At 35.9% G+C, this 21,811-nt stretch overlaps 1 protein-coding gene across 2 annotated transcripts in view; it reads left to right on the top strand.

Moving 5' to 3' along the window:
- The window catches only part of COG6 (component of oligomeric golgi complex 6), a 53,616-nt gene that overhangs the window by 18,188 nt on the left and 13,617 nt on the right, over nucleotides 1-21,811 (top strand). For both annotated transcript variants that reach the window (XM_027887700.1, XM_027887701.1), the window contains exons 9-13: nucleotides 3,172-3,300; nucleotides 3,418-3,509; nucleotides 7,827-7,891; nucleotides 11,739-11,830; nucleotides 13,488-13,605. In XM_027887700.1, the coding sequence (XP_027743501.1) occupies nucleotides 3,172-3,300; nucleotides 3,418-3,509; nucleotides 7,827-7,891; nucleotides 11,739-11,830; nucleotides 13,488-13,605 (496 nt within the window). The remainder of the gene's footprint in view (nucleotides 1-3,171; nucleotides 3,301-3,417; nucleotides 3,510-7,826; nucleotides 7,892-11,738; nucleotides 11,831-13,487; nucleotides 13,606-21,811) is intronic.

Here is a 21,811-nt window from a genome sequence, read left to right as displayed (position 1 = left end):
ACCTCTGAAGTGTAGGGATACTTGTACATTTATATGTGTAAAATACTACTAGTCTTCAGAATTTGCTTCAGGGGCTTTGTTAAATATAGTACTTAGTAGAGACAACCACGAGGTGGCACTGTAAGAACTATTTTTATTAGAGTGACTATACCTGAAGAGGTGGCACTTAAACTTCTTTGCTTTTTAGGTTTTGTTTTGTTTGGCTTGGTTTGGGATTCTTTTAAAGCATTCATCACATTTTGCAACTATTGCAAATTACTTTCAGCCACAGGTATCCAGGATAGCAGAGTACTGGACAGTCTTTCAAAGGCTGCCCGGGTCTTTAACAGTGTCAGATGTGCAAAGGTGTAGGTATGTGACACTGGAGATCTCCATGGAGCTCCTCACAGGAAAAATGCGTAGTGAAAGTGGACCTTAAAAATTCTGTCATGAGAACAAGCACAGATCTTGACATGCTCAGTCAGCTCTGCTAATTAATGTGAGGGAGAAGTGATGTCACTTGACCTCCCCAGCTGTTGGATGTGGTGCCATAGTTAGAGATTGCAGAGTCCTTTCTTGCATTCTCTCCTCCACACCCTCTTTCACAGCTGCAAAAGATCAGTTACAACTGTGTTCACAATATTTTATAGGATTCTTTTTAGATACAGTTTTATTTTCCATAATAAATGTCTTGTTGAATTATGATACTTTGAAACTTCATAAAATCATTGTTTTACTTTCTTAACGTTTCTGAGAAAAAAGAAAAAAAACCCATCTTCTATGTAAATCTACAGCTGGCTAGTTTAAAATGAATTTGCAAAAGAGAATTTATTTTTCTTCTGACACTCTTCTGAGAAACAACAGCAGTAGTATTAATAAAAGCAGAACTTGATAGGTAAGACCTTTCTTCTGCCAGAAAGGCAAAAGTAAACATTACACTCAGCCACACTGTTTCTCACCATAGATTATCATACTTAAGTACTTGCTAAAGCAGTATTATCAAAATTGCCATACTGTTGCTTTACATTTTAAATCTCAAGATGTAGTTTATTCCCTTCCAAAAATTTTTGTGTACCTTTAATTAATCAAGAAACGGCTGAGTTCAAAATGTAAAAATTAGGTCACAGAAGAAAGTAATCTTAATTTTTTTTTTTTGTTTCTGCATATAAGCATTGCTGTGTGTGAACTAGATGATTTTCCTCCAAATCACTGCCCTTGCATCTGATACAGATTGTGATTCATTTGGGTGAAAATGAGTAAGGTGGAGAAGGGCAGGAGTTTAGAAATAAATCTACAAATTCATGTTTTCTTATATTGACTTATGTCTTGTTAACTAAAAGCGTCAGAAAGAATTTGCCATGGATGGACTTTTGGGAACTGCAGTTAGTAGGTGTCTGAAATAAACATTTCTCCTGGCTCTAACAGAACTGTTGTTCCATAGAAAATGCGTGGAGACATAGCTCAAAGCACTGTTGCTTTTCCACCATCCACTCAGGTTTTCAAGGTCTTTTTCTACCTGTTCTTTCCTCAGTGATCATTACTGTGTTTTTTAAAATCAAAACTGGGTTAAAGAGAATCTAAATGTTGTTTTCTTTCCTGAACATGAGTATGTGTAATAACATAGTAGTAAATATTGTGTTCTAGTGTAAATAATAGTTATTACTGAATTTTTTAAGATGCAGAGTTCTGTAATTGTTATACTGTGTTCTACTGTTCTACTGAGAGCAAAAGGAAAATTTGTAGTTTCCTTTTTAAAACAAAATTATCATTATTAAATGCTGTTCTCAGAACTAATAACAATATCACAAGATCTGTTACACTGCTGTATTTTTAATGATCTATTGTATAGCTGTTCATTGGAGAGAGGAGGAAAAAAAAGTGTAGCCAGTTTCTGCAGACACTTGAGATTTTTCACTCCAATGCTTCTCCTCCTGGATGGTGGGCCGTTGTCAGATCCCAGATCTCTTCTACTCCTAATTGCATTAGTTTTGAATGTAGTAATTTATTAAACCATTTTTGTTAGACTTTTTTCTATTGATTGCATGTATTTACTTCCCAAGGTAACATGTATAGCGTATAAAGAAGAAGATTTAAACAGACATTTCCAGATTCTTCAGTGTGCTTTTTTCCCCCCTCTTTCAAATAATAATGTGGGTTAAAAAGAACAAAACTGAAGGTTTCCTCGGACTTTTTATTGCAAAGTAGAAATCTAACCGAGCAGTTTTGAAACAGTATATTATTTTCTTTTATATTTTGTTCTCCACCTCTGTTAAATGTGAATGTAGTACTTTATCTTCAGTTAGTGATTAACTTCTTTTTATTATTATAATATTTTATTTTTGTTCATCTGCTGGGTGTCATTGGTAAGGGACAACATGCTTACTCTTTGGCATTTTTTCAGTTATGTTGGAAAAATAAACTATAATTTGTATTTTCTTTTTTCCCTTGTAATTTACATGTATTGTTCAAAAGGCTTAAATTATTAAAAAAAAAAAAGTAGAAGTGTTCTGTGGCTTGCAAAAATCCTGCTTCTAAGCAAATGTAACAGGAATGTTAGCAGTGCTCGTTTCCCATTCTTTTCTTTGCTATTGTGCTTCAATGCCAACAGGAGGGTAGACTGCTCCAGAAATGAGCCATGTGTAAGTTTTTGGTGCCTCCTCTGCCACCAGCAAGCCATTTGGGATTATGTGCTCTAGGCTGTAATTGTTCATCCATTAAATATGCAGCTAAGACTCATTTGATTAAAAGCAGTGAGCTATTATCAAATGTAAATAACTTTGTTTGCTACTTACTGATCATGTGGTAGCCTCGAAGAAGGAAGAAGCCTTGTGTTGCAGTTTTAAATTGCTGCTTCTGTCAGTCAGCTGGACTGTATGCAAACAGGAGTCCCAAATCTGTCAAAGCTGCTTATGTGTACAAAAATGGAAAAAGTACTTTTTCATTTATTTTACTTATTTACTTATTTATTTTGTTTGGGGTAAGGGAATGGGGAGGTCAAGGGAAAGCTGTGTTTAGTATCTGTTTAGAGGAGTCAAGAAAATTGGATGATTTTGAATGTTTTATAGTAGAAGCATTGATGCAAGACTTCTGTAACTATAAAAATGGTTACTCATATTAGCTCTTAAGTTGAACTGATCAGCTATGATGAGGGGAAATGGTTTGTCTTAACCCAGTTTCATGTTTCAATAACAGATACACACTGGATGAGTTTGGGACAGCTAGAAGGAGTGCTGTTGTCCGTGGCTTTATAGATGCTCTTACTAGAGGAGGTCTGGGAGGTACTCCCCGCCCTATTGAAATGCACTCTCATGATCCTCTGAGGTACAGTACTGCAGGAATATATATGAAGTAGTCTTTTTGTTTTTCTTCCCTGTTGCCATTTTGACTCAATGACACCATAAACTACTGATTGACATAGAAATTTTTGTCTTTGTGTAGATATGTAGGAGACATGCTGGCCTGGTTGCATCAAGCTACAGCTTCCGAGAAAGAACACCTAGAAGCTATGTTAAAGCTTGTAACTATTCAAGGTAGTACTAGTTTTAAAACATAAATTGGGAAGTGATAGCAAGTAAGTCTGTCATAAGTCAGAAACTGTTATTAATTTCTTAGGCTGAGGTTCAGTTACAAGTCTGAGCTTAATTTTTCCTGGAAATTTCAGAGTAGCTGGTGGTTACATTTTTCTAAAAGAAGGCCCGTAACAAAGAAGAGTATTCAAAAATGCACTCATTTTATTTTACTGTGCTTATAATAGATTTACATTAAATTTACAAAGGGACACCTTAGCATGTAATTGAGAGTTCAGAAGTTGTTTGCAGTTTATATGACTACATACCTCCTTGAAAAAATTGTCATTGTTTATTGTTACGTTGAGGATTCCTGTTACACCATACTCTTTTCTTTAATTTTTTTTTTTAAATGTCATTCTTTGTTCCCTCAGGTCTCTTCCTTCTAGGCTACAAGTAAAGTGGAATTTTCATCTTCATATAACGTTATTACAGGTTTATGGAGGTCAGAGTAGGCTACTCTTAGATATGTGAAGCTTTTTAATATCAGATTTCTCCTTCATTAACAGACTCTCATGCTGAGTCTTCATCCCCTTTGCTTTGTTTTAAGTAGATTGGACCTATACTTAAAAGACCTTTTATACAATAGAAGCTTTATCACCATCAATTCAGACAAAGACATTTTTAATAAGTTATGCATGGGTACTCCATTGTAACAAACTCGTTGTAAGGACTTATACTTGATCTGCATCTGGTGAGCTCTTCAGATTTTGTGTCTCAGTTAATCCTTCTCTGAGATTTAAAGTGAATATGTATTCTGATTTTCTTTCCTACTGTAAGTATTACTTTGGTTTCCTAATTAATGGTATGTGAAAAAGGATGCTGTTTAGGAACAGTTGTAAATCATACTGGAGGAACGCTGGGTTTTGACTACAGTTACAGTGAACTATAGAAGGGAATTTAATAATGTCTGCTGACAGTATCCTTGGGGAGACAGGAAAGCAGACCTTATGGCGGTTTTACGGTAAAGAAAAAGACATGAGAATTCTTTGTAGATGACTGACTGATGCTTCTACTGTAACTGGGGAGTCCTTCAGGAAAAGCTGGCCCCATGGAGCATGTTACTGTGGATTTGGTTCTCCTGTGGATTATGCTGCTGCTGCACAGACCTCCACTTTGTTTTGAAATTCTCACACCTCTTTGTGTAGTGCTTTGTTTAATATTAAGTTCCTTGGCCTTCTTGGCAGGATGTCAGGCTGAGATGCTATGACCATGTAATTAGATATATTTAGAGCATTTCGGCCACAGAGCAAGATACTGGATAATACAGGGAAAATAAATGTTTGGGAGAAAAATTTTCAACAAAAAATCATCAGACCAAAACTTTTTTCCCAAGAGACTAGTATAAACAAGAGATTCAGTATTTCTGTCTGAAGGCAAAATACGTTTTCCCAAGCTTTGCAGGAGAAGGTTTGCTATCATTGTTGTACAATTTTCAAGAAATGTAAAGAGGGGTTCTTAACTTTCATACTGGGAGTTGCAAAGCTTGAGAGGTGCTGTCTGTAACTATTCCTCTGCATCTTTGGGAAACTTTTTTGGTGGCAAGGATAGTGATGTGGGAAGATCTGCAAGACAGAACAGTACTTAACAGGATACCACTGGGTTTAACAAAAACCATTTATGGGCAGTGCAGCCATGAAATACTTTAGGATTATATGCTTTTTATAAATACAGTCCTGAGTCGGTAGTGACTAAACAGTGAATACAGCATCTATGATACTGTGAGATTCAAGTTGAAGAACCTATGCTGTTGTGCAATCTTTAGGTGTCTGTCTGCACAGGCTGTGGCAGAAAGAGTTAATTTCATTTAGACATTTAACAAGTGGACATCTTGTTTATTTGCAGTTATAGATAATGACAGAAATTTGCAACTCCAGAGGGCAATCTTCCCAAAAAAATTTAATATCCAATGTAAGCATTTCTGGAGGCTTTCATCACAAACTGAGGCTTTGTTCCCTATGAAGGGAGCCCAAACAACTACCATGGATAAGACACTTTGGTGGTGGTCTGCAGTTAGGTCAGTCAAATGTTTTCACTTTCATTTCAACTTGAGTAGCTTTTTGCAGATAGAACCACTTCTATTATTTTAATTCAGATGTGTCTGTTCTGAGTTCAGATTTCTCTTTAAATTCTCCTGTAAGCTCTGTGTAATTTCAGGACTATGGAATAAGTAAATCACAGCTATACAAAAATTTCCCTTCTCAGGGAAAAGAAAAAAAAAAAAGCCTCACATAAGCTATTGGTATGATAGAGGTGGATTTGGTCCCACTGGAAGAAAAATAGTGTGAATAACATGGGTTTTTTGAGAAATGTTCCCAGCCCAGTTTTTACTTTAAAATGATGAAACTATGTAGCCCATAATCAGAGTATTCAAGAATTGCTTTTGAAAAGTTTTAAAATGTTAAGTTTGCAAATGCTAACTGTTTAAAATTAATCTAACGAAAAATGCAGTTAAAATTTTAAGCACAGTAAACACATTCAGAAAAGTTTAACTATTTTGCTGGGCAAGGATGAAGCATCTGTTTCTCGTCTTTGGAGCTTAGGTATTTCTGCTAGAAGGAGACTTCTGGTCTTACAGAGATCTTGTACTTGAAAGGAAGGGAGAACTGCAGGCATTTTGAGATGCAGTATAAAACCATTTTTCATGGAGTTACAGGAACCCAGATGGAGAACAGAAGCTAAGCGAAGTCCAAGAAAGACTTCTCCTTTTATAGAAGGATACACAGAGAAAGATTATATATGGTGTAGCAAGCAGTCGGAAGCGTATCTTCAGTTATGAACCATTTTCTAAAAGTTATTTTGGGTCTCTAAAAATTGTTTATTCTGTAATTCTTTTATGTCAAACTTGCACCAGTTATATAACCCATTCTGCTGGAAGATTCACTGGTTGTGGAATCCAAATATTCTAATTGGACATGAAAATATATGCGAAGGCACAAGCATGTGGTATACCAAGATTGTTATTCCATGTCCTTTGGTATTCGAACTTGTATATTTTTAGAGCTAAAAAATTTCATACCCAACAACTTGTTTTTAAGTCAATCTGGTCTAGATACACTATTGCAAATATGTGCTAGGTGCTTGTTATGTTGATGAACAGTAAAAGTGTGACTGTTCCTACTAAAAAAATGTGTAAATTGTTAGGGGATATGTGAGAGCTAGCCATTACATCAGAGAGCATGCATATTATGGTTTGTAATCTTGCTTTCTGCCTTGATAACAGTACTCAAGTATATTAACCTATTTTTGTTACCTTACCAATTTAGTATGTTAAAATTCTTAGAGCCACCACGCTGAATTCAGTTGCTACTGCTTATGTGGCTTTTGATGAAGCTTGGTGTAAAGAGGCATTGGCACAGATCTCTGATCTTTCATTATTTTTACTCTCAGAGGTAATATCTCTTAGTCTGAAATAAGCAAAATATAGTTTCAGGTCACCTGATTTCTGTCACATGTCACAGTCAGTTTGTTTACTTTCACTGCATGGGTCCCATCTGAAGATGAACTCCTGTTGACAAGTTTTAAATTAGAATTAAAGTATTGCTTTCTCCATAAATCTATTCTGAGTTGTTACTGAAGTGAGAGCTTGAAGATCTGTTGCTTTCAGTTTGATTGATTTATGACAGTACTGGTTGCCATGCAACAATTCATTTGTGTTTCATGATAAGATAGGGCAATATTCTCTCATGTATATAGTTCTGTGAAAGACGAGTTTCAGTTGCTGCTGGGGAGGGAGCGTTTGCTAATGCTGCAGCACGCAGCAGTGTGGAGGTACACGTGTCACTTTATTTGTAACGATGCCGTGAGCGCCTCAGTACCAAACACTGACAGGCACATGTATTTCTGTTCAGACCTTTCAAAATGTTATGTACTTTTGATCCCTGAGCATCTTACTGGCCTGGTTGGTTGTTTTGTTTTTTTTTCTTCCTAGTTTAATTTCATGAAGTGCGAATATTGAGCCTTACTGTGACAGCTTCTTGCTAGATCGTTTATTCCTCCCTTTGCTGCTTCTCCCTCAAATTCACAGGCACTATGTTTCGCTAGGAAGCAAGTGAATAGCACATGGTAATGACTCCAGGACTGTTCTGTCATGCAGCTATTTCTTAATGGCTAGATTTGAAGTACAGTGGAGGTGTTTTCTAGCCGTGTGGAGAAAAGAACATAGAGTTCATAATGCTTTTTATGGAGGAGTACTTCCTACGTTTGTTTATTTGTTTTATAGTCTTGAAGAAAAGAGAATTACATTTGCATAATCTTAGCATGTCTTTGCATTAACTATAGGTGTGGAAGAAAATATTCAAGAAGTGGTTGGGCACATCACAGAAGGTGTCTGCAGGCCTCTGAAGGTGAAGTATTTTGTTTTCCTTCACATTCTAAATAGAAAACCTCTTCTATCATGTTTTTTCAGAACTTGTGCCCCTCTCTCTTCAATGTATTTTCATTGCCCTTGGTTGCGAGATAGATTCTCAGCTTCTGAAGAGTTTTATGATTCTCAAATTAAAGATTCCTTAAGCTCATAGATAGCTAGCTTATAATAGTCATATAATGAGAGATACTAGAATATTAAATTTGAGTCTTGATTTTGTTTTTATTTTCCTAGGTTGAGGAGTGCTTATGTACAGAAATCTAGCTTTGAGATAAATATATGGGAAAGGTAGTAATGGGTCAAATAAAAAATCAATTTAATTTAGTGCCCTATTTTTCATAGTGATCATTAACATATGCTTAGGGAAGAGTATATAGGCTATGCAGTTGCATCATGATACTTCTGTAGGATAGTTTCCTTGCCTGTTTGTGAATATACTAAGGACTTACTGAGCTTACTTCTGTCTTTCTACTTAATAGACCTCAGTAGATTTTTCTTGCGTGAATTGATACAAAACTTTGATATTCACAACGTTTCCTGCAGGAGGGAAGTGAACAGTTTAACTCTGCTGTGTGAAAAGTCAACTCCTTTTGTGGTTTGTGTTTTTATGTTTGTTTGTTTAGTAACTCCAGCTCTTTTATTTGAAAGACATTGTGAAAGATTGTTTTCCTAATTACCATTTTTATGCTATCCTGATTTTGTTGTATTTTTTTGTCACATTCCTCCACACTAAAATAATTGAGGTGATGAAGCTTATACCAGTAATTGCCTGACTGTGCAGTGTATAAATTCAAGTGCTTTTAAAATAAAATCTTCTATGCTAAATAGTATTACAATAAAGTTCTCTTAGAATGCTGTACCTGTAACAACCATGTCTAGCTGACAAATACTTAGTCTCCAATGTAAACAGGTGGTTTCTGGATACTATATGTAAGTTTCTGATAAGAAAAAGATGGTTTGGACAGAGGTAACAATCAAAAAAGTGCCATTTAGAATGTCACAGGATCACAGAAGAGTTGATATGTCCAGATGACTTTCGAATACTTCCAAGAACAGAGGCTCCACAGCCTCTCTGGGCAACTTATGTCGGTGCTCAGTCACCTGCACAGTAAAAAAACCAAAAACAAGTGTTTCGTGATGTTCAGACAGAACCTCCTGTGTTTCAGTTTTGTGCCTGTTGCCATAGAATTATGACCATCCTTCAGAGCCTTTAGTGTTTGACATGTTGGAAAACACCTGTCACAACAGACAAACAATCACCACAGCTTTGTTTCCTTGTAAGATTTTTGCAAACTTTGTGTTCTTCTTGCATACTGTAGTTCTGTTAATACTGAATGCTGATGTTTGAGCACAGTATTTCTGTGCATTCCAATGAAGTAATTAGGTATAGAATGAAACCTTTGTGTAAATAAGATGGAGTTTTGGTCTTGATCTGAGGTTTTTATACTTGAGGTTTTTACAGTTTAGTACAGAATATCTTCCATTTTGATTGCCAGACTCTATAGTTGTGTGCTTCTGCTTTCTGTAGAAACATCCCCTGAAATATTGTCAATTACTTACTATGCTAATAAAAATAATAATAATAATAATAATTAAAAAAAAACTAAGAGAAAAATTAAAGACTTCCCATTGTATTCTGTGTTTTAATAGAATGCAACTTACGTTAATTCACTGCCAGTTTAGACTTCCCACTGTAAAATATGAAGCACTTACTGTTTTCCCTGGGGAAAGAAAAAATTCATACAATGCAGATAGATAATTGCAAGCCACCATGTTCAGAGTAACAACAAAAATAGACTCAGTTTGAAGGAATCTTTTCTACAATACATTGTTCTTTCTGGAGATTGTCCACAATAAGAAAAATAACTTCACTGATTTCAGGGAAGCCACTCTGTATTGTAGTTGTGTGGCACCACAATACACTGCATTTCTTGTGGATTTCTGCTGATGTTTGTAAATCTGTCACTTTGAGTTGATACTGAACTATAGAGTAGTTCAGTAAAAGCACAGTCATAGAATTTCCACAAGCACTTTTAAAAACTTAGAGAATTATGTAGCATTTTCATACCAGTTTATGCCTTTCCGTGTGAATGTGCAATACAGTATAGTTTCCTTACATGTGAAGAAGGGTTATGGTTACATGCAATATAAATTGTCTACATTTCTCATTGATAGTTGATGTGTATTTTAGGCATTCAAGTGAATCTTGAATACTCCCCAGTGGTAAATCTTACCACAGGCCTCTCGTTTTAGATGGAAGTAGGAGAATCCCAGAAAACATTTAAATTAAGCTTGTCATCTTTTCCGTAACACACTTAAGATAAGTTCAAAACATAATGTTTCTGATGCTTTACATAGACGTCAGATAGTCTTTTATGGTCAGCTAACATCAGGACACATAGGCTGAATAAATTATAAGAGCTCCAAGTCCAGGGCTTCCCTGAACAGGTTATGTTAAAAATTTTGGTTCTCTAGTGCAGTGAACACATCTCTGTGGGAAGCAGCAGTTCTTCTTTTCCTGCTTTATTTTTCAATTCTTATTTTTGTTTCATGACCCTAAAATATTTATTTTCTCCTTTCCTTCTGCCTCTTCTTTTTCTGTTTCTTAATTATTTTCTTTATTTTTAGCTATTGATATTTTTTGATTATTCATTGTTTTGATTTTCCTCTTTTTTTCCTGGCTGCTGTATTCTTTTTTGCTGTACAACTAGAATAGACTCAGCATCCATGCCCAAATGACCTTTCAGGTAACATGGAGACAAGTATTTATATATGTACCTTTGTATATACAGACTTATTGAAGGGCAAAGTTGACCTTTGTATGTTGAAATAAACTTTGTGCATTGACCATTGCGAATAAGAGTTTCAGAGTATTACTTGGTTTTGGTCTGTGTATTAAATGCAAGGGCAGAGGACTGAGGAAGCATAATCTTAGTTGGTTCTTCCTGCATCTGCCTCTGAGAAGAAGGCACTGCAGAACATCCTGTTCCATTGAACAGCAAATAACTTGGGAGAGTGAGTGTTGGCTGGTGATTTGTGTGTAGCTCTTTCACACACAGGCACGTGGGAGAACAGTGCCCTGATAAGTCACTGTATATTCTGTCTCGTAAGTGCACAAAGTCTGACCCTGGGGCAGCCTTTTATGAGTAGGTTGAGAATGTGTGTACTGTGGAGACAAGACATCAACTGTCCAAATCAGCACTGTTTTGGGCTCTGTAGCCACTATCTCCTGGTTAAGAAAAATAGTCAACAGTCGCTATTTATGTTATAAATAAATGTTATAAGTGTTACAAACGGTCTACTATTATTAAGTACTGGTAGGAGATATATACACTCTTCTTTAAGTGAAGAAGAGAATTCATCCAGATGAAATTTTGTTTTTTGGGTAAAATACCCAATACTTTGTTCTGAATTGCTGCATGATGTGAACGATCTATTGTTGTACTGTAGTGATTTTGCAGCATTGCAGCTGTTCTTGCTGTTCAGTGCTGGGGAAGATTCCATTATGTCCTGGGTCCATCAAATGATCTCGTTATTAAATTTTCAATAACAAGTTGCAGCAGAAATCTGTAGAGAAATGGGAGTTTTTGAAGGTTTTTGGGGTTGTGGTTTTTTTTAAAGAATGCATACACCTGCTTATTTTCTGCCCAGATGCTTGGCAACCCAGAAGCAAGTTGGTTCAAGTCCAGTGTTACGGTTAATTGGGCATTTTCTTTTTAAACTTATTTCTGGTTGAATTTACTTTTCAAAAATCAGACCTATATTGCAAGAGGTTGGCTTTTTGAAATGTATGACCTGAAGGATGCTTGTATTTGTTCATGCTGCAGGTTAGAATTGAACAGGTGATTGTTGCTGAGCCAGGAGCAGTTTTACTGTACAAGATTTCTAATCTTCTCAAGTTCTACCACCATACAATCAGGTATGCAGAATTACAAAGTATGTTAAAAATGCCTTTTTTTCCCTAATAGTATTTGTGAAGACTTATCTACTAAAAATATTACTTTTGTGGCTTAGTTTTTGCTCTGTACTGTAACAGGTACTATCAAGGAGAAATATACGTGATATCAAGCAGATACCATGTACTTGTTGTCATTTCTCAATTCCTACCTAATCTGCTTTGGAATATAGCATCAGTCTGCACAGAAACTATTTCTTTATTGCTCTGTGTAGATTCAAATCATATTAAAAAAAAACTCTACAAAACATTTAAGATTATAAAGTCAAGTCCCCTTGGAGAAAATGTTAAAATTATCCGTAGAACTTCAATTTTTCTTTTTCTATTTAAACAACTGTGTTTTGATAACTTTTTTTTTTAAGTATGCACTTCCATTTTTCGATTGGTAAAACGTTTGCCTCATTCCTTACCTCACTGTTGAAGGTGCACCAGTCACTTTCCAATCTTCCAGATGCCACTAGGAATAGAGAAAATAATGGACAAAAGCCAGAGCTGCTGTTTTCATACGTTGTGGCATATGCAGCAGTTTATGTTGGTTAGAAGCAGAAGTAGCAGAAAAATCATCCTCCACAGCCCTGGACTGAGCTGCAGAGAATTTGAATCATTACTGCTGCTACTTGAGCTTCTCTGTCTGAAAAGACGTTTAGATATTGGGCAGACTGGGACAAATGGTTCTTGGGCACCTCTCACCCTATTTAAAATTCTCAATTGTGATGGCACTACTTGTCTGTGGTAGAACACATATAAGACCTGTTCCAAATTTTACTGTCCGAAAAGCTTGAAATATTTTTGTTGTCATTTTTCTACCTCCAAAGTTAGTGTTTCCCTGTGGTTATAAAGCTTGGTGTAGTTGAAAATGCGATGTTTAAAATGGAATGTCTTAGGCAGTCTTTTGGTCTTTGTTAACAACACATTGTTTAAAGACCACTAAAGTACCTTCTACCAGCTGAATAATTTCCTCTGTATGAAGTACACCTCACTAAGGAGGGGAAAAAGCAGTTTGAGAAATGATCTATTAAATACAAGATTAGAATCTGAAAATCAAGCTACAGGTCCTGTTATGGCACAGTGAATTTTCACTGCCATTTTGTAGCTTAAAAATACATTTACTTTAGATAGAGGGAGACTATATCTGTGAGAGGAGCATAGTCATGTAGTGCCATTGAAGGTTTATGGGGTATTTGTGCTAAGTGTGATAGCTTGACACTAGGAATAGCAAGGCATGAGTTCTTACATTTTTGGAGAAGGAGAAGAGAGATAATGCTATCCCTAAAGGAGAGTATGATAAAATACTTCTTAACCCTTTTTTCTTTATGTAACCTGTTTTCTATAACAGAAGTAGATTTACAGCATAACAAAACAAAAATCCAGTAAGTTTTAGGATTCTACAAAAAGGTTTGCAAGTTTGACAGCCTGTATTTAGTATCTGCTTAATGACATAATTGATAATGCTTGTTCTTACAGTCAAGTTACCTCTCAGACAATATGGAGAACTGTTCCCTTCAATTATTTGTTGTAAATTTTCAACTTTGAAAATTATTTTATTTGAAATGATGTTTAAGTATGTGACTCTGTCATGTTGTCCTCCTTCAGAATTAAGTAATCTTAATTTTGTCTTCAGTGGTATTGTAGGAAACAGTGCAGCCACACTGTTGACAACAATTGAAGAAATGCATTTGTTGAGCAAGAAAATATTCTTCAATAGCCTGAGTCTTCATGCAAGTAAACTAATGGACAAGGTTTGTTTCAAAATTATACAGCTTTCATGTTTCAAAATGCACTTGCATTTCCCTTTTGTCTAGTGAGATTACTAGATAAATAGGTGTTTTATATGTCAGCTTTTCCTAAAGTTGAAGTTTTGTAGTTTCAGTGTTTTAGCTATTGAACTACATTAAAAACTTGCTGTATGTTTTAATTCTGTTAATAGTGGGGGTGTTTTGGGTGTGTGGCTGAAATACTTTTGTTAACAGGATTTGCTTGCAGAGCATTTTACATATTTTTTAAATCTATGAGAAGCAACAAAAAGAGAACATTTTCTCAAGTACAATAGAGCAAGGTCAAGTGATTGAGCTAGATAATTTGTATTACTGCATCATCAGATCAGTAGTTAATTTCTCATGTGCTTAATTCCTTTTTTGAAGTTGCAGGGTGTATCCCAGATGGTAAGCTAAGTAAAAACAAAATTTGGGCTTTTATAAAAGTAGTTTTACCACATGAACATTTTTGTAGTATTTGTAAACGCATTTTTAAATTGGTTTTACTTAACCTGCAAGAAAAATGCAAAAAAAACTCCCATAGATTTACAGAAACTATTCTTTGGGCAAGGCCTTGTAATTTTCTGACCATTCAGCCAGATTTTCTGAGTTTTGTCAGTGTTGTTCTGTGGTCCCAAAGTAGTTTTCTCATTCAGCACAGCTTGTGTCTGGTCCCAATTTCCTGTCCTTCTGCAGGGGCTGAGGAATGACTTTCTCAAAGAAACAGTTGTTCCTCCTTTTCTTCTCTCCCATATATCCCAGTGACTCCTTTCAGTGGTTTCATTCGTTCGGTGGGTTACACCCACAGTCCACACCACTAAAGTCGGCCTAATACATTGTTGCTATGGGGTATTTCCATTCGAATGCAGTGTCATTGGAATAATAGTTCCTTTTCTATTAATGCTTCTACAATGGTCAGTTAAATCTGAATTCATAAAACATGCAGGGACGACATGAATTTACCAGAAAAACATTTTGTTTCCTAATATGTAAGCTAAAATAAAATATCTGTCTACTTCTCCCTTTTGTGAAAAGGAATCCGTAATGGACCTTAGCAAAAATGTATAACTCCTCTTTGCTTACAAAGTGCTTAAGGAAAGAATTTTTTTTTTTTTTGCTTGAAACTGTAAAACAGCTCTGTATTCACCTCTTTTCTGTTTATTTATCCTGCTGGGTATTACATCTGTACTCAAACAGGCTCAAGCATGATTTTCCTACTCACGTAACTTACAGTCTTTCTGCTTTTATTTTGGGTGATACTGTTTTAAGTTTGGAAATGGATATAGAATTCAGAAGAAGAGTGATGAAAGGAATTGTGATTCCCCCCAGTTCATAAGTGTGTGATCTTTGTACTGTCAGTGTGGGAAGGTTGTATAATCCTCTTTGCCTTCTTAGTTCCCCTTCCCTCAGCCCCCAGCCTGGATGTAACTGGTTCTAGCTGATGCCATTGTTTTATAAATTAGTCAAATTTGCTTTTACTGGCATTAAATGAAGGTAGTGCCACCTTTGGTGGTGTTTTATTACAAGTAATGAGTGGCATACCAAGCCTACCATGTAATGGGAAAAGATCATAATGTTGCTCATTCTCATAAGCACATTTATAAATTAAGTCTGAAACACTGACAATATTACATTGCCTGTGTGCCCTATGACAGTCTTTCCTCAGGATGTAATTGAGGTCAAAAGATTAAAGAGATTTAAAAGACTGTTAGATGTATGGGTAACAAAGGCTTCCACAATTATTTATTAATCTCTGTGCTTCAGGAGTTAACGAGGTAACTCTGAGAAGGAATCTTACTGTTCTGATGTGTTTTTCTTGTAACTGAGAGTTTGACAGTCCTCTGTAGCACCTTATATTATTACCCTTGGAGTGGACTACTGAATTGATAGAATGATGTCTTTTCTCTTCATGACTGACATCAATTTTGCCTCATAAAACCCACAAAATTAATAGGTTGAATTACACCAGAGAAACGTTAGTTTCCATGCGGTAAAGACCCTATTTTATCATAAATTTGATTCTTGTTACTTACTTTTTGTGTGCAGATAAGCAACTTTTATGCCTTTTCACGTCTTTGTTAATTTAATACTAAATGTCACAATGCCTTTATATTTTGAGGAAACTTAAAGTTTCTTTTTACCATCCTTTTTATTAATGTGTGTTCAGACCAAAATTGTGTGTATGTATTAGTACGATTCCCTTCTCATCCCAGTCTTATTTACCAGCTTTTTGCCAGTTATGTATGCACTGCATTTTTTTTTCATTTATTTTATTTTCCTAAAAGACTAAACCTCTGGAAGGCAGACCCTTTGTGTTTATATAAGCAATTGCAAAGACATCATTGCTGTTCTTGTTGTGTACATAGAAAATATTCTCTTGTAAAATTAGTAAATTACTTTTCACCTGGACAGTCTGGAAATCATGGTTCCTTATTTCCACTTACATTTTGCATCTTAAGACATTGATAAACCTGTTTAAAATAATATCAGCTGTTCAAAACTTTGATTAAAATATGATTCTTAAAGCAATTTGAATAACTCCGGAAATAGATTAAAATACAAATAGGATGTTCTTAATTAAAAAATATTTTTATTTCTGTAGATTTAAATGCCCTTTTTGTTTAGATCATTGGAAAGTGGTGAATATATTCTGTGTCAGTTAGACTATTTTAATGATAGTATTCCCTCTGTAGCATCTGTTGTTGCTGATAACTTGCTTTTTTAGTTCCTATATTTTATCTAGTAGTTGATAGAAAGCAAATCTTTCTCTTAAGGATAGTTAGTTGGGAACTTTTTTTAGACAAAGCAGGTTTTATTAAATATTCGAACTCCTCAAGATCCCATTCTTCGGATGTAGATGAATGACAGGATGGTAATTTGACTCTGATGTCCTCATCACCATAGACAATTAAATTCCCTAGATTATTGATTATCCTGCGTTGAGCATTGCCTTCAATCTGCCTGGGATTTAATTCTGAAGCACAATGGGAAACTTGAGATTTCAGGCTGTTCTTTCTAGGACAAGAAAATAGCTTCCTCTTCACATCTATTTTTGAGAAGAGTCCTGTATTACATAAGGAGTGTCAAGTGTGGAGGTGTATGGAAGCTTATAAGCAGTCTTAGATCAGTATTGTCTCTCTTGGTTGTCAAGCCATCAGTGTAAATGATATAGGGAAATCCCTGGTTATTTCAGAATACTTACTGGTTTGCCCAGAAGCACTCTGCTATGAACTTTTTTTTTCATTACATAAGAAAATCTCAAGCATCCAGGTTGTAATCTGCAAATAAAGTAGTCAGCAGCTCTCAGCTTCAGACTGTTTGTTCTGAGAAAGCCTTTCTGTGGTTTTCACATTCAGATTTCTCAGGTAGCTCCCTAGGAGCTGAAATCCATGTAACAGAAATATTCGGCATACTGCCTGAAAGCAAGTCCATTGTTATTAAAGAAAGGCACTACACAAGGCAGTCTCTTTGGTCAGATACTCCTTGAAACCTATCATGAAGCTCGGTAGCAGTTGTTGCAGAACCACTTTGTTTTCAGGCTTTAAATTGCCATTCACAACTTTGAGATTCTCAGGCTGTCATAGAGCTCAACACTGACATCGTACAGAACCTGTGCATCACCAGCTATCTCCTGTGTCACTGAAGGTTTGGTGCATCAGCTCTTACTGCAAACACTGTCTCCCCTTTGCATTGTTGGCTCTTACCCTTCAGAGGCAAAGTTAGGCACTCTTACCAGTACTTCCTAGCTCTGGTAGCAGTTGGTTTGTTCTTGGTTCAATTGTAATGATTTTTGACCAATATATTAATGTCCTTGTGCTGAAAAAGCATGTTTATATTTGTTGCTTTTTAACTTTCTTGGACCTGGCTATAGGTCTACTAATCATGTTAATAAAGTGGATCAGAATTACCGTTACAATCCTTATGCATCCTTCTATATGTTTCTTTTAAGCCTTCACTAATGAATGAAATGTTTAGGAATTCAGGATTCTGCCTTTGTGTACTCAATGTCTGGACCTAAGAACAACCCATTAAGATTACCATTTAACAGATGATTATAAATCCATGAGAAAATAGTAAATGAAGATAATTGTCTGAACAAAAGACAATTGTTCCAATAAAAGTGGGAGTCGAGTTCAAAGCACCTAATGGACTGGAGTGGATGGACTGTTCTTTCAGTTCTCTCACATGAGAGTTATCATTTAAAATCATGAGTCCATTGGTGAAGCATTTTAACAAGAGTGTTAAATTAACCTATGTCAGCGTGTTTTATTGAGCCATCTGATTAATTAGGAAAGTGGGAATTTCCAAGCCCACATGTCCTTCCTTCCTCTGGCTTCATTAGTGCTCCAGAACAATTATTAAAGGAAATAATAATTGCAAACATTTAACAAAATGGAATGAGAGTTATAAGGGTACTAAAGAGAGATTTTGCCAAACTGCAGTCATCTGCTGCCTGAGCTGTTAGAAGACTCTGAGTACCCCAGATCAAGTTTTTGAATTGTTTTTCCTTAATACTATTCATTTTAAAGTAGATGTATGCACATTAAATTCTATGATTGCATTATCTTTTAAGTTTATCCACGGAAGAGGTATTAAAACATTGCATGGGAATAATTTAAACTTGTCCCTCATAATTTAATTCCTGTCAGAATGAAACCTCTTAGGTTTCTGGAAAACCAGATATGAGGCAGATTGCGTGAGTCTGGTTGACGTTGCTGTGATCGGAATGCTGTAATGGTTTTAAATGGATCCATACGAACAAAGGAAAACTGGTAATCTTTTCTACCAAGACCAATTTGATAGCTGAAAAGAAAAGCATGCCATTAGGCATTCTACTTTGTTGACCTCTCTAGGATCCTAAGAGGACCAAAAGAGCTTGGGACAGCTGCTCTGAAGCTTCTCTAGTGGATGTGCACTCAAGTTTCTTGGAGTGATGGTGAATATTGTCTCAATGGGAGAATGAACTTCTGTAGTTGAGACCACTCAGTGTTAACTGAGCGTGAAACATTCAGGTACATTTTTCAGTGTTGCAGGCTGTAGTACTTTGTATCTGGCCCCTGCCAGTGGCATTCTTAAGAGTCTATACTCAGAGCTGATCAGGCTCTTAAAAAAGCTACCAATCTTTTGTTTGTTACTCTAAGCAGTGCTTTCTCTGAGGAGTTCTGTTTTAAATTACCATCTTGTTTTATTTAATACTACTGTCACGGAATTGAAGAATGGATGAGTTCAGCAGGAAACTCTAAAAATTATCTAGTCTAACCATCTTGCTCTAAGAGCGTCAGCTCAAGCAGGTTGCCCAGAACTGACTCCAGCTGAGTTTTTAATGTCACCAAGGATAGAGACTCAAAAACCTCACTGTGCAACTATCTCTAGTGTTTGACTAACCTCACAGTAAAAAATTGTTTTCTTGTGTCTCAATCTGTGCCCATTGCCTCTTGACCTGTTACTGGACGCCACTGAGAAGAGGCTGTCTCCGTCTTCTTTATCCCTCACTTCATGTATTTATACACATTGATAACATTCCCCCTGAGCCTTCTCCAGACTGAACACAGCCTCTTCTTGTGCAGGAGGTATTCCATTCCCTTCATGGACTTTGTGACCCTTTGCTTGACTTGCTCCAGTATGTCTGTGTCTTTCTCTACTGTTAACTCTCTAATGTTTAAGTAGCATAGCATATAAAGGTCCATGTATGAGTAGCAAAGCTACTCTCCTTAATATCTGCTCTAGTCCTTAATAAAATTAGCTGTATTTAATAGGAAGAAAAGTTGCCCTTTTTTTAATTTAACCTTTTTTGTAAATGAGAAAGGGAAACAATTTAACATATATGCACCCTCTTTTTGATTGTTGATACTGCCTTTTCATTTTTCTGTGTTTTTCTTTGCTATTTGTTAAATTCTTTAAGACATCCTTTGAGTACTTGCTCTCATAGACCAAGAAATCTGCTCTGGATTATATGTTTGGAAGAAGATTACTGAATTAGTAACTGTTCCCCACTGATTAATATGCAGAATTTTAAAAGAAGATACAGATTTTTGTTCTAGAGCTTATTTACAACTTTTAGTGCCCATTGTAATATTAGAATTCATTTCAGTTTTGTATATTGAATATAAAATTTCTTTTCTTGTAATTTCTTCTTGTTTTCTTTGAAAGACTGAAGAGCTACTTGTCCTCATTTCTGTATGACTGATTTACTAGCTCTAACTGATTAGACACTTAATACTGTGTTGGAGTGTGTTTTATTTCTGTTGAACTGTCTGCTGCAGAACTTTACTGATCATTTTTTAGTTAGCTCCTGTCTGCTTTGCATCTGAAGGAGATACTTCACAAGTAGAATTTAGTGTGTATTTCAAACCTGTTTTTCTGTAAGTAGGATCAATTATAATGATCTCTTAGTGAAGATAGAACATTCAGGGCAACAATTATTTTTTTTTATTAGAATAGTGATTTAGCAGTTATGAGTTGAAGTCTGTAGGTTCTTCTACAAATGAGAAGTGTCTGTTTTTAAATTTTCCTTTTAAAATCTGAAATTACTAAATTCTGAAATTCATGTGCAAAAAGTTAGAATTTTCAAAATTAATATAGCACTGGTTTACTTTTCCTTCCACTTACTAATAATCCTTCCTCTATTGCAATGGTCAGGGATTTAAAACTAACCGAAATAGAATCTAGTTATCTAAACCTTTTTCCCTTTTTCTTCTTCCATAATGTTGTTCCTTGCTCGTATCTAGAGGACTGTGGATTTAAAAAGAACAGACTAAATGAAAAACTAAGCTAATTTAAGAGCTTCTGAGCACTAGCTACTTCAGGAGAAAATAATTCTGTGCAAAGCAGCCTGAAATTGCCATGATCTATGTGTGTGTTGGAAGTGAAAACTCTATCAAACTCTAGTCTCAAATTAACGCCAAAATATCCCTGATCACGGTCCAGTTCAAGTCTGAGAACAGTGTGTTCAGGACACAATCAATACCCCTAATAATAAAAAGAAGAAACAAGAAGAAAGTCACTCAGCGCTGTAAATTTCAGTAAACTTTACTGCTGATCAGCACTGACTAAGTGCCTCTTTCTGAATTACTGTTACTTCATTGCTAGAATATTTGTTTTATGTTTTCAAGACTGCTTAGGGTGAACAACTGTTGTCTGAACCTGTTAGATTTAGCTTTCCATTAGTGCCTCAAACTCAGTCTTCTCTTTCTTGGAAAGTGAGAATAGAGGAACACTTTGTATTCAGAAGGATGAAAAAAAGTTTTTGTTAGATCTGTCTGGGTAGCAGTTTGGGGACGTGTATGGTATTTCAAATGTTTCAAAACACAAAGTGTGAAAGCTCGGCCTGGCTTCAAAGAGAGAGAGGATTTTTTCCTTTCTCTGGTGGTGTGTTCATCAGGTACAGATTAATTTCCAGAAGATTCTGTAATAGTCTAATCTGAAGATGTTTGTTGTGCACTCCTTCATTTCTTCGACCATCAACCTCTGCCCATTTGATTTATTTTTTTATTTTTATTTTTTCTTTTTCCCCCTTGAAGACTGAGGCATGCATGTTACTGTGCTATTCATCAGTATTTCTCATTTAGGAAGGTATGGAATATGTTGCCTGTGACTTGGAGGTCCATCCAAAGGTGCTGCCTTTTCTTGCTGAGCTAGAGTCTTTGCAGAAGTGCACAGTGCCTTCCACTGCTGCAGCCAGACACTTTGAATGAGATGCATGGGCCAGTCCCGTCCAAACTTAGTTCTCCCTACCTCCTTTTGGAGACATTATGCCTTTAATTGCTAACTTACTGTGTATTGCTGAGGGTCTCCTTACTCCTACACGATGCAGCCAGATCTATGTTTTCTCTTGGATGGGCAGGGGACGGGAAGGTGGGAAGCAGATTGTTGGCAGAAGGAAACAAGGTGAGCAGCCTGGGTTGTAGTAGGGATTTGGAGGCAAGGAACTGGTTTGGGGCAGCATTGGAGACAAGAAAATGCAGCTATGTTTATAGTGGAACCTGAGAAATATGTGTTGGAAAAAAGAGAAATGAGAATTTGCCTGTGACAAAGAAAAGGGTGAAGTATGTGAGCCTGTGTTAAAAATAGCATAGAATTTCAGTCCATTTCAGTTGCTCCAATTTTCATAATTTGACTTGGAAAGTGTGGTTTTTCTCTAATATACATAAACTTTCCTTCTTTCTCTTTTGAAAACATCTGCAATTCCTAC

The sequence above is a fragment of the Empidonax traillii genome, unplaced genomic scaffold (assembly GCF_003031625.1).
Source record: "Empidonax traillii isolate 1590-97213 ecotype Southwest subspecies unplaced genomic scaffold, ASM303162v1 scaffold219:size747757, whole genome shotgun sequence".
In the NCBI taxonomy this organism is placed as follows: Eukaryota; Metazoa; Chordata; class Aves; order Passeriformes; family Tyrannidae; genus Empidonax; species Empidonax traillii.
This window is presented reverse-complemented; position numbering and strand designations above follow the sequence as displayed.